Here is a 12,247-nt window from a genome sequence, read left to right as displayed (position 1 = left end):
CAGTGTTTCACCTCCCTCATTGTAAAAAATTTCTTCCTTATATCCAGTCTAAATCTACCCTCTCTTAGTTTAAAGCCGTTACTCCTTGTCCTATTAAGTATATCATCTAGATCTTTGAGCTACACCCTTATGAATATTTAGTCAAAGCCTAAATTTTGTGCTTCACAAGAGCTTATAAAATTTGAGAAGGTGGGGTGTGAAAACATGAAAATGAGTCTATAGCATAACTTCCACCTTCCAGAGTATCTACTTTGCTTTATGTATTTGTGAGATGAGAGAATGGGGGTGTAGGTTATACTTTTCAGTGTTTTTCTATTAATAGTGCTTTTTTTGTTGTTTGAAGCATATGGAACAAAATACGACCGCTATGTAAAAATGGAGGAGAGAATAATCATAACAGTTTCATTTGTTGACTGTTATTTTCTCAAAAGTAACCAAGTCATGCTTAATTTTATATACCAATTTTTATTTAATTCAATATGACTAATCTGGAAAATATATAAAGGTCACACTGTATATCCATTAGTAATGCTTGATATTTCTTAGCGAAAAACTTTCTGTTTTCAAATGTTTTTTTAGTTTTACTGAGAAAGATATGAATTTCGCTTTATTATGCAAATTTTCATACTTCGAATTGCATACAAGTTGGTTCTTTTTAAGCTAAAGAAACAACTTCAGATACTTCAATGTAGTATTTTCTTTTTTTTGTTAGCCATGTCTGTTCTACTGCAAGAAGATGAATCTGACATTTGTTACACTTTTTTGTGCGTTTCTCTCTTAGGATTGGATGAAGGCTTTGCAGATGTTTTGCAGTTTAAGAAAAAACAGTCCAGGGACATCAAATAAACGTCTACGTCAGGTGAAGCTATATATATACGGGATGGGGGTGACAGGGAGAGGTTGTCTCCTGGTTGCAAAATTATGATGATATATCTCAGAACTTTCCTTTCAACAATAGTAAATCCTGCATGTACTTTCTTTTTCTTGGAGTTATGCAGTACCTTTGTTAAACCAACTGGAATGACTTCCACTTTATTATAATAGCTATATACACAAAGAACAAAATGTTTTTAGGCAATTGGCAGATGTTTTGCTGGGTATTAATTTCTGACCACATTTGAGTAAAAGTGTCAAGAATTCAGCATTTGTATTGTCTTAACTCTTACAATTCACTGGATTTGACAGACTTATGTCACGTTACCAAAATACTAGTATAACTAATAATATTCATTTGTCAGTGACAAATACATGCTGAAATGTGATTATGGCATAATTTCTTTTGGTCTCTTGAGAGTACTGTTGTGGCCAGAATTTCTTTCAGAGGTAAAGGACAGATAGTCATAAATGGCTACATCAGTGATGATCAGAGAATAACAGGAATCAAAAATCCCTGGTATCTTTGGATGCTACAAATGTTGGAAGTAGCTGTTTTATCAGTCTATGGAAAAAGGAATAAATTTTTTTTTTTAGGAAATGCAGAATTATTCTGTGGTCAACATTAAAGATGATTGAATACTTCTGAGGAACCAAACTGAATTAGGTAAATTGATATATGAACTGGCAGAAGAAATTGGGAGCCACAAAAGCAAAACACATACAGAGTGATCATCTGAACTAATTCTGTACTTCCAAAAGCAAAGAAAAAGTTAGACTGCATGAAGGAATAGAATACAATAGAAAACAGATGCTATTTAGTATTTAGTATCTCATTTAGGATATAGTTAGTTTTTATCATCTTATATCAAAATGCATAAAGGAAATGAGAAAATTATTTTCATTATAGGCTGGAATGAGTAAAAGAATTTCAAAGTAAAGAAGTGTGGGAAGTATTGGACTATTTAGAGAGGTGAAAAGTATAAAAAGCATGAATGATCAAGGTAGATACAATGTATAAAGATCAAAAATCATACTTTAATGACTGTCTTACAGAAATTGTATCAGTTTCAAGGTTTCTTGAACTGTCCTTTGAAACTTTTGGTACTGGATATTTGGATTTTAAATCCAAATCAAGTATGATATTTCCTCTATGTCTAAACTGATTTCAGTTTATATCAGTAGATATTTGATTAAGCTATGAATTGCATGCAATTCAGAAGTTTGTAAAATAGTAGACTGTTTAAAATGTATTTAATGTAAAATGATTTCAGAAAGTTCAATTCTCATTTTCTGGAAATTGAGGTTCCAAGTGCTATTGCTTTGAGAATCTATAATATTGACTAATATCTTCTTTTTAACAGTGAGAAAACAGTGTAGTGTGTTAAACAATTATGTGTAATCTGCTGTTGTTTAGAGTACAATAGAATATTTCAGTTGGAAGGGACACACAACAATCATCTAGTTCAACTGCCTGACCACTTCAGGGCTGACCAAAAGATACAGCACAGTATTAAGGGCATTGCCCAAATGCCTCTTAAACACTGACAAGCATGGGGCGTCGACCACCTCTCTAGGAAGCATATTCCAACTTTTGACCACTCTCTCGGTAATTAAATGTTTTCTAATGTCAAGTATGAACCTCCCCTGGCACAGCTTTGAGCTGTTCCCACACATCCTATCACTGGATACCAGGGAGAAGAGATCAGCACCTCCCTCTCCACTTCCCCCCCTCAGGAAGCTGTAGAGAGCAATGAGGCCACCCCTCAGCTTCCTTCTCTCCAAACTAGACAAACCCAGAGTCCTCAGCCGCTCCGCAAAGGACATGCCCTCCAGCCCTTTCACCAGCTTTGTTGTCCTCCTCTGGACGCGTTCAAGTACCTTAACATCCTTTTTAAATTGTGGGGCCCAGAACTGGACACAGTACTCGAGGTGAGGCCGCACCAACGCTAAATACAGTGGGATAATCACTTCTCTTGACTGGCTGGTTATACTGTGTGTAATGCACCCCAGGATGCGGTTTGCCCTCTTGGCTGCCAGAGCACACTGCTGACTCATACTGAGCCTAATCTGTTAGGAAAGCACCAAATATGGCATTATGTGTGGAGTTGTCCATGGCTCTTACTCAAGACAGAAGTCTTTGACTTCAATAGAATTTTCTATGCATAGAAAAGTTAGTACTTGCAAATCTTAATGTCTCATAGTGATGATTTTAAAAGTAAAAAATATGATAAGTTAAAACTATGGTATTGGATGTTTATTTTCAAGTTATTTGAGTTGCTCTTAATTTGTCACTGTTGCCTTTTACAATCTTGTTCCACTATTCCTGTTCCCTGCTCTTTCTATTAGGAAATTATATTTTGTAGTTAATATTTATACCTTAACATTAAGCCTTCACATGGGGGGGACTTCCATTCTTTCATTTAAAAAAAAAAAAAGAAATAAATTTTGTGTATTTTCTTTAGGTCAGCAGTCTTATTTTGCATGTAGAAGAAGCTCATACGCTCCCAGTAAAACATTTTACTAATCCGTATTGTAACATCTACCTGAACAGTGTCCAGGTAGCAAAAACACATATCAGGGAAGGACAGAACCCTGTATGGTCAGAACAATTTGTCTTTGAGTAAGTCTTAATCTTATTGAATTACTGAATTTCACTTGAAAGTTGCATTGCATTTGAGATTCTTTATGCTGTACTGTTTTGCATATGCTTTTTAAAAATACTGTGTGCATGGTTATATAGCAGCCACCTTTCAGCCACAAATGCATGGGTAGAATTTTATGTATGCATCTAAGTATCTTTGTTAATATAATTGTCTTTGGCTGATCATGAGAACTCAGGATAGAAATAAGTTTAAATGTTGGCCAAGTATAGTATTAACTGAGGCTTTCTGTCTTTTCCCCTAGTGATCTTTCATCTGATATTAATAGATTTGAGATAAGTCTTAGTAACAAAACAAAGAAAAGTAAAGATCCAGATATATGTAAGTATTTTTATGTAAAAGATGCATATATAATGCATATATATTGCAACAATGGATATGATTTTCATTGCTCGTCAAACATTGTCACAAGAGAATTAAGTATATTCTGTGATTGATTACCATACAGCTGTATTGGTATGTTTTGGATGTCTTGTTACTGACTCTGCATCAATGTTTTTACGATAAGAACCTGCATGGTTTTTAGTAGTAAAATGCACAGTAATCCAGTCCTATGTATCTGATGGCTTTTCTAGCTCTGTTCCAGTATACCTATTATGTTGTATTGTGACCGTGTTTACAAAAAAAAGAAGAAAAAAAAGAAGAAGAAAAAAAGAGAAGCTGTCAGAATTAATTTGCTCCATAAAATGTTAAATTCCTCTAAGTTAATTAGTTAATTTCTTTAATTTGTTTTAAACCAAATTGTGTGGAATTTCTTTTGTCCTTTTCAGGTTTTTTTGTTGCTTCCAGTGAGAAAGAGGGAGGAAAGGTAGTAATTTCCTCACTTAAAATAAATAAATAAAAATCCAACTTGACAGTCTGTAGAACAAAATTTGCCTCAGTCCTGTGTCATCCTGTTCTTCCCCCCCATTCTGTCTCATCTGTGTTCCCAAGAATTTACTTTCCTCCTGTTATGTACGCAGCTTCTTCAGCTGTTTTGTTTCTGTTTTTCTATTCCAGCAAACTACTAGCAAGCTGGTAATATTTATCAGCTTTAAAAAAAAAAGAAAACAAACCCCAAAAAACAGAAAGAAACCCAAACCAAAAAACCCTCCCCAAAAAACCCACACCTGGGTTCTGAGCCACACAATGTAGGTTTATGACTTTCAAGGTATTTTGTTTCCCACCATACTTGTAACTTCAGCCCTTTCCCTCCTCTCTGTTGCCTACAGTGCAGACACCCCCCCGCCCAAGATTTGTTCCAAGTACTTTTCTGTTGTGTTCAGACCTGTCCCAAAGCCTGGCACAGTATTTATAATCTGTTGGTTTTGGTTTGCATGTATTGTGTTACTGGCCTGTTATGTTTGCCTCGGTGTCAATGTCTTTTTTTTCTCTCAGAGAAGGGAAACCTTAACCAAAGTAGAATTACTTCTAAGACTGAATGCTCTTGTAGAACCTAATTCAATTTCAAAACTCTTGCCCTTTCCTCTGACTAGAAAAGTTTCTGCATAGCAGAAGGAAAAAAGATGCATTTCATTTGACAGACAAAAGGACTTTCTAATTGTAGTTGTGACCTTGTTCTTGCACAGTTCTTCTATTCATTTGATATAGAAAATAATTTATCTGGGCCAAAGCTTTGATTAGTAAAAGAACCTTTCAAAGGATAATTCATGAGTGGAATACTTTGGTAACTTCTTTTAAAATGTTTTTGTCGTTTCCTTCTCGCTGTCCAGATTAAGGAGATTGTGCTACCTTTAGATGTATCCAACTGGTGGAAGGTTGTAGATTGTTTCCTTATCTAGGTCAAGAGGACTGGCAATGTTTCTTATGCTTAGAGCACAACCTAACAGTCCTTTCATTTTGGGGTAAGGATTAGACCATATCAACTTGAATTAACAAGCATCTCTTCCTACATCCCCATCCCTATTAAATATTTGAAGTATATGAGGAGGAAAACTAAGCTAAAAGAGACCTTATCCAACTTGCCTGTGTGCTGTGTTACCTGAACCCTTAACCTCTCCAAAGGCAAGAAAATGAGTTGGTAACCTTTCTGAACATTTCTCCTTTTTACCCACAGTTATTAAATGTGAATTGCTCTGAAGTGAGAGTAATGCGAGGCTCATCTCCCCAGCTAACCCATTCAGTCAACTTTTCTGCTTGTTTTTCCTGTCATATAAAGCAGATTGAGGGCCCAAAAATCTGATATTAGTTTCACTGTTTTTTCTTCCATCATAACACACAAAACTAAATACCAAAATGATAAGAGTATGAGTATGTTTTTTTCAGTATTTGTGATGGGTTGACCTTGGCTGGCCACCAGGTGCCCACCAAGACCCTCTATCACTCCCCCTCCTCAGTGGGACAGGGGTAGAAAACAAGATGAAAAACTCATGGGTCAAGATAAAGACAGTTTAATAAAGAAAAGCAAAAGCTGTACGCGGCAGGAAAGGAAACAAAAAAGATTTATTCTCTGCTTCCCATCAGCAAGCTATGTCCAGCCACTTCCTGGGAAGTAGGGCCTCGGTATGCGTAGTGGCTGCTTTGGAAGACAAATGCCTTAATAGCAAATGCCCCCCCTCCTCCTCCTTTCTCTTAGTTTTTATTGCTGGGCACAACATCATATGGTATGGAATATATCTTTGGTCAGTTTGGGTCAGCTGTCCTCTCCCAATCTCTTGCCCACCCTCAGCCTGCTGGCCTTTGAGGAGTGGGGTTGGAGAGACAGCCTTGATGCTATGCAAGCACTGCTCAGCAGTAGCCAAAACTGGTTTGTTGTCAACATGTTCTAGCTACAAATACAGAGCGCAGCACTATGAGGGCTGCTATGGGGAAAGTTAACTCCATACCAGCCAGACCCAGTACAAGTATTTAAAAATATTTCTTTAGTTCTCAAGTCTTTCACTTTAAAATTTGCTTATTATGAGTATTCATTCCACTATTATTTTTGTATTTTTGCTTTTAAAAGGTATTTCAAATATTCAGAAATTATACTGAACACTTTAACATCAATTCTACTTGTTTTCTTTGTTTCTTCTAACAGTTTGTTAATAGTTTAGTCAAATAAATATATAAATATAACTTGGGGAAAAAAAAAAAACAAAAACAAAACCTCTGGAATATATTGTTAGATTTCATCTGTTGCTACTGAAAATTGGGGTGCTCAAATTTGATCAGACAGTTAAATCAGTAAATGTCTCAGGATAGTTCCATGTAGGGTTCAGCTGGAGTGTAAGTTCTGGTTTGGTTTTGCACCAGGATAGTTGGTTAATTTCAGCTTAATTCATGTTGAAAAAGAAAACATTTTTATACTAGAGGCAGTCACCTCATGCAGTTATGTCTGTAGAGCAATATCATAGAATCGTAGAATGGTTTGGATTGGAAGGGACCTTTAAAGGTCATCTAGCCCAACCACCCTGCAATGGGCAGGGACATCTACCACTAGATCAGATTGCTCAGAGCCCCGTCCAACCTGACCTTGAATGTTTCCAGGGATGGGGCCTCCACTACCTCTCTGGGTAACCTGTTCCAGCGTTTCACCACCCTCATCATAAAAATTTTCTTTCTTATATCTAGTCTGAATCTACCCTCCCTTAGTTTAAAACTATTACCCCTTTTCCTATCGCAACAGGCCCTGCTGAAAAGCCTGTCCCCATCTTTCTTGTAGGCCCCCTTCAGGTACTGGCAAGCTGCTATAAGGTCACCCCAGAGCCTTCTCTTCTCCAGGCTGAACAGCCCCAACTCTCTTAGCCTGTCCTCGTAGGAGAGGTGCTCCAGCCCTCTAATCATTTCTGTGGCACTCCTCTGGACCCACTCCAACAGCTCCATGTCCTTCTTGTGCTGGGGGCTCCAGAGCTGGATGCAGTACTCCAGGTGAGGTCTCACCAGAGCAGAGTAGAGGCAGAATCTCCTCCCTCGACCTGCTGGCTACACTTCTTTTTGTGCAGCCCAAGATATGGCTGGCTTTCTGGGCTATGAGCACACATTGCCTGTCTCTCCTTCCAGGCAGTTTGTATTTGCAGTAGTGCCACAGCTTGTTTTCAAAGTTGGTATTTGAGAATATGCAGCTGGAGGAAAAAAATGTCTCTGTGCTACACATTTATCACTTCTGTGGCACTGGGAAATAAGCCTACTGTGGCAGATTACAGACTTGTCTCCTTCCCTCCCATACTCTCCAAGAAATTTGTGCTAAACACATTAAATGCAAAGTATGTAGTAAACATTGTCACATAGACATGGGTGGACTTTGGACAAGTGGGAGAAGCTATGGAGCCCATCAGGCACTTGTTAATGGTAGTAACAACATACTGTCTACCAACACTAGGTACCAAAAATAAGATGTTGACAGCCCCTTCTTTGAAGAACAAAGTGTAAGAGGTTCCATTCCTTAACAGCTCGTCATTGCCTTGTAAATGAATTGTGCTGACATGTCAGTGAGCTGTGGGTGGGAAAGCCAGGATTTAGTAGTTCCATATATCAAGCAATTTCTTCTTTGTCAGCATTTAGGTAGACTTTTATTCTGAATCAATAACTGTAAATGTTTTTAGGGGTTTTTTTTTTGAGGGAGTGGATGCTTTTGGTTGAGTTCAACAAAGGCTTCACTGTAAACTTAAGTTCATTTCCATTCTGAGGAAGACATAAATTTGAACTACTTTTAAGTTTGATTTCCAGGTTATAATTATTAATCATCAAAATATAAACTTATTATTAAATATTAATCCCTAAGCTTTATTCACAGATAAACCATTAAGAAACCTCAATCTTACTTTTTTTTGTGCTAATGTTTATCACATAAAATATTTTTTGATCAAGGTTGTTATATATAGTTCGTAACTGTGCTTGCAGAGAAGGGATCAACTATTGATTTTTTTGTCTGTATGTTTGTTATTCTATCATAATGTGCTAGGCTGCAAAGTATAAACATCCTTAAATTCTCAACTAGTGGCAGTCTTTTATTGAACATAGCCTCATAGTTCAGTATATGTTGCTAAGTAGCAGAAAGTGTTCCTTTAAAGTCTTTGAATGTAAATTATGATAACAAGTATTCTGCAGTCTGTATATTGAAAGTTCTGTTTTGATCTTTTAAGATCAAAGCAAGATTATAGTATTTATATTATTGCTAGGAAGTGCTGCTATATAACCATGGGAAAAAATGAATCATCAGATTATTCTGAATCCTGTATCTCACTGTTTCTGTCAATGAGATATATGCCTTATATGCACAAGCAAAACAAGAAGGAAGCATGTTGCTCAGTTGAGGACACGAGAGCTGTGTTCAGAAGAAATATTTTGGGAAAGTCAATTGATTATCTGGTCTAAAGACAGTCCAATCCACACTTGCGATAAGTAGCAGATGATGATGAATTGGTTTACCCACTACTCGACTGACTTGAATGTGTTACCTTATCAGTTCATCAACTCCAAAGAGTATGAAATATTGTGTATTAGAAATGTGGTGTTATTCTGTTCCATTATCTGTTTATGCAAATGATGTCCCAACATATTGCTGAATTGGGGCAGTGGAATGTCTACTAGAACTATTCATAGGCTTTGTAGAAAAGTGAAAAACAAGCGTGTGATGGTGTTTTTGATCGTGTTTTGTTTTGGGGAGGTGATTTTTTTTGTTTGGAGGGTTGTTTTGTTTTGTTTAAAGGCGAGGGACTTGATTAAAAGTAGATTTCATCAAGAGTTGCAGAAAAAGTGTGTTTGCTTGGAAGTTCCAGACAGTCTGATAGGCTACATGTGAAACTGAAACTGTGTGTCTTGGAACTTTGTGGGTATATCATAGGTAGAATGGTATCTCTGCAAGCATCTGGGCCCTTTCTGTGTGAAGTAACTCAGTTCAGGAGCGCATGTGCTTATTTTGAAATGGTCAGCGGTCTGACTGTTGCGGTTTACTAGTCAGCTGTCAGACCAGACTTTAAATTATGGTTGATTAGGCTGGTGCAGGTCATTGCTTAGTAATTTTAAGGTACCAACACCACAAAAAAGTGAATTAATGATTTTGTTATTCTTGGTTGACTTTGGTCATTATTTGGGCAGTAAGCTGTCTGGGAATGCTTTTTTATGTGGTTTGCATAAACTGTTACAGCCTTAACCTGGGAGTTCCTAAGTATCAAAGAAATACATCTAGCAACGTTTGGGAAAGATGTAATAATGCTAATAATAAATACTAAAAATAGTAACAAAGTGGTTCAAGAGCAGACCTGGTGGAGGTATGAGCCCAGGGCTTCAAAAGAGGACAGTGAATTCTAATCACTTTACCTGTTTTAATTTTCTGATTGCTGCCTAGGTTTGCTAGGTAGCTGGGAGAGAGAGGGGCTTTTTCCCTTATTTGGGTGTTAAAAAGAAAACTTTGTTAATATCTGTGTGTATACATTATTTACAGCATGCTTTATATTTCAGCTTTAGTTTTCAGGAGTCTGTTGAACTTTCTAAGAGATGATATGTCAATATATTTGATGGCGCAGATTTTGATCATTTTTATTAATACTCTTGCTGAAAAAAAATGACGTGCTAAAACCAAACTTTTTTTATTCGATACTAGAACTATTTTCCTGCAGATAACCTACTTAACAATGCTTTTTTCCTGAAGTGTTTATGCGTTGCCAATTAAGCCGATTACAGAAAGGACATGCAACAGATGAGTGGTTTCAACTCAGTTCCCATATACCACTGAAGGGTATTGAGCCAGGATCTTTGCGTGTTCGAGCACGATATTCTATGGAGAAGATCATGCCAGAAGAGGAGTACAGTGAGTTTAAAGAGGTATTGTTTCCTCAGTTTTTCTGTCAAAATTCACTTTTTCTGTTGTTTGAGAAAGATTTCAATAACACTAATAGACATCACTAAGTAGTATTTGTAGTGACTGTTATGTGAGGACAAGTTTCTGAACATTATTCTGGTTTTCTTTCAGCTCATACTTCAGAAAGAGATGTATGTAGTCTATGCCTTATCACATGTTTGTGGACAGGATAGAACACTGTTGGCTGGCATTTTATTGAAGATTTTTCTTCATGAAAAGCTTGAGTCACTATTGTTACGAACTCTAAATGACAGGGAAATAAGCATGGAAGGTACTGTACTAATTACACTAACATTTACTGAAACTCTGGGGAGGGAAGGGCTCCCATTTCTTTGTTTCTGTCTCCTCCCTTAATTACATCATATATCAAACTGTGAATACAGCATATTTTTTCCTCTGCTTTTTGTTGTCTCCTTTTCCCAACTTCTCACTTTATTTTTTTCAGATGAAGCTACTACTTTGTTTCGTGCCACCACTTTAGCAAGTACACTTATGGAGCAATATATGAAAGCCACAGCAACACGTTTTGTTCACCATGCACTGAAAGACAGTATATTAAAGATAATGGAGAGCAAGCAGTCCTGTGAGGTGATACCTTGAACTATGTTTTTTTAAAATTTTGATTTATTGAAATGATGATCTACTAGTTGTTTGCTTTAGAAGCGTTTATTAATCCTTCAGAAATAATTTCAGTACCGGAACTGAACTGATTATGATTTTTTTCTAAATGTTAACTTGAACGATGTTCATATAATCACTTTTAAATAAGTTTTTCAACTCAAATTTCTTTAAATTATGTATTTATTCTTTAGCAATTGTAGGTTCTTTTGCAGCAGTTACTGAATGGCCTACCCTAAATAACTTGTGTTAAGCTCCAGATATACTACAAGTCAATGTCTGAACTTAGTTTAATTTTAAAACTCCCTTACATTAACTGCTTGTGTTAGATCCTGTTTTTATTTCTAAAACGACCCTCCTAAATTCTGTTTCACTTGAACTTAATTATGGAAAGGGGGGACGGTGTCCTCAGAAGACTGGATTAAAAGATATGAAAAAATATGTAGTTAAAAAAAGACGGGTAGTTATGGATAGTGTTAAATGTCTGTGCTGCTAAAAGCATAGTGCATATAATTTAAAAACACTGCTTTTTCACATCAGTTTCCTGGCCTAGCCCTTGAAGTAGATTTGTAATTTCTGTACAAGTCTGAGATTTGTACAGCAGTAGAATATTTAATTTATTTTGAAAAAGTATTCATTGTGTAATACTATCAAATTATATATGTAGTTCTATTCAAGAGAAGAAACTTAATCTTTTTCCCTTTTGATTTTAGTTAAATCCCTCAAAATTAGAAAAAAATGAAGATGTAAACAATAATTTGGCACATCTACTCAATATACTTTCAGAATTGGTGGAGAAAATATTCATGGCTGCAGAGATACTGCCTCCGTAAGTTTGCACTCTTTGTTCAAATTAGTATTTGAAAATTCCTGTTTGTGTGATTTACATTGCATCGTAAAATGGTGTTCTTATTGGTTTATCTTATACTAATCAGTCCTAAGACTAATTTATTTAGGACTGTTATATGTACAGAGAAAAAAAAAATAACACTTGAATGAATTGTGCTTTTTGCACATGTGATGAGTTGACCTTGGCTGGGTGCCAGGTGTTCACCAAACCGTTCTATCACTCTCCCTCCTCAGCTGGACAGGGGAGAGAAAATATAATGAAAGGCTTGTGGATCGAGATAAGGTCAGGGAGAGATTACTCATCAATTACTGTCATGGGCAAAACAGACTCGACTTGGGAAAATTAATTTATTGCTAATCAAAATCAGAGTAGAGTAATGAGAAATAAAAATTAAATGTTAAAACACCTTCCCCCTGCCCCTCTTTTCTTCCCGGGCTCAGCTTCACTCCCGAATTCTCTACC

At 36.4% G+C, this 12,247-nt stretch overlaps 1 protein-coding gene across 1 annotated transcript in view; it reads left to right on the top strand.

Moving 5' to 3' along the window:
- LOC142365533 (ras GTPase-activating protein 1-like) overlaps nt 1-12,247 on the top strand; it is a 110,453-nt gene that overhangs the window by 82,367 nt on the left and 15,839 nt on the right. The window contains exons 13-19 of the mRNA XM_075446346.1: nt 782-859; nt 3,339-3,496; nt 3,781-3,857; nt 10,108-10,280; nt 10,429-10,588; nt 10,763-10,905; nt 11,649-11,764. Coding sequence (XP_075302461.1) covers nt 782-859; nt 3,339-3,496; nt 3,781-3,857; nt 10,108-10,280; nt 10,429-10,588; nt 10,763-10,905; nt 11,649-11,764 — 905 coding nt within the window. The remainder of the gene's footprint in view (nt 1-781; nt 860-3,338; nt 3,497-3,780; nt 3,858-10,107; nt 10,281-10,428; nt 10,589-10,762; nt 10,906-11,648; nt 11,765-12,247) is intronic.

This window comes from Opisthocomus hoazin, chromosome W (assembly GCF_030867145.1).
Source record: "Opisthocomus hoazin isolate bOpiHoa1 chromosome W, bOpiHoa1.hap1, whole genome shotgun sequence".
In the NCBI taxonomy this organism is placed as follows: domain Eukaryota; kingdom Metazoa; phylum Chordata; class Aves; order Opisthocomiformes; family Opisthocomidae; genus Opisthocomus; species Opisthocomus hoazin.
The sequence above is the reverse complement of the archived record's forward strand: the minus strand, read 5'-3'. Positions and strand labels throughout refer to the sequence as shown.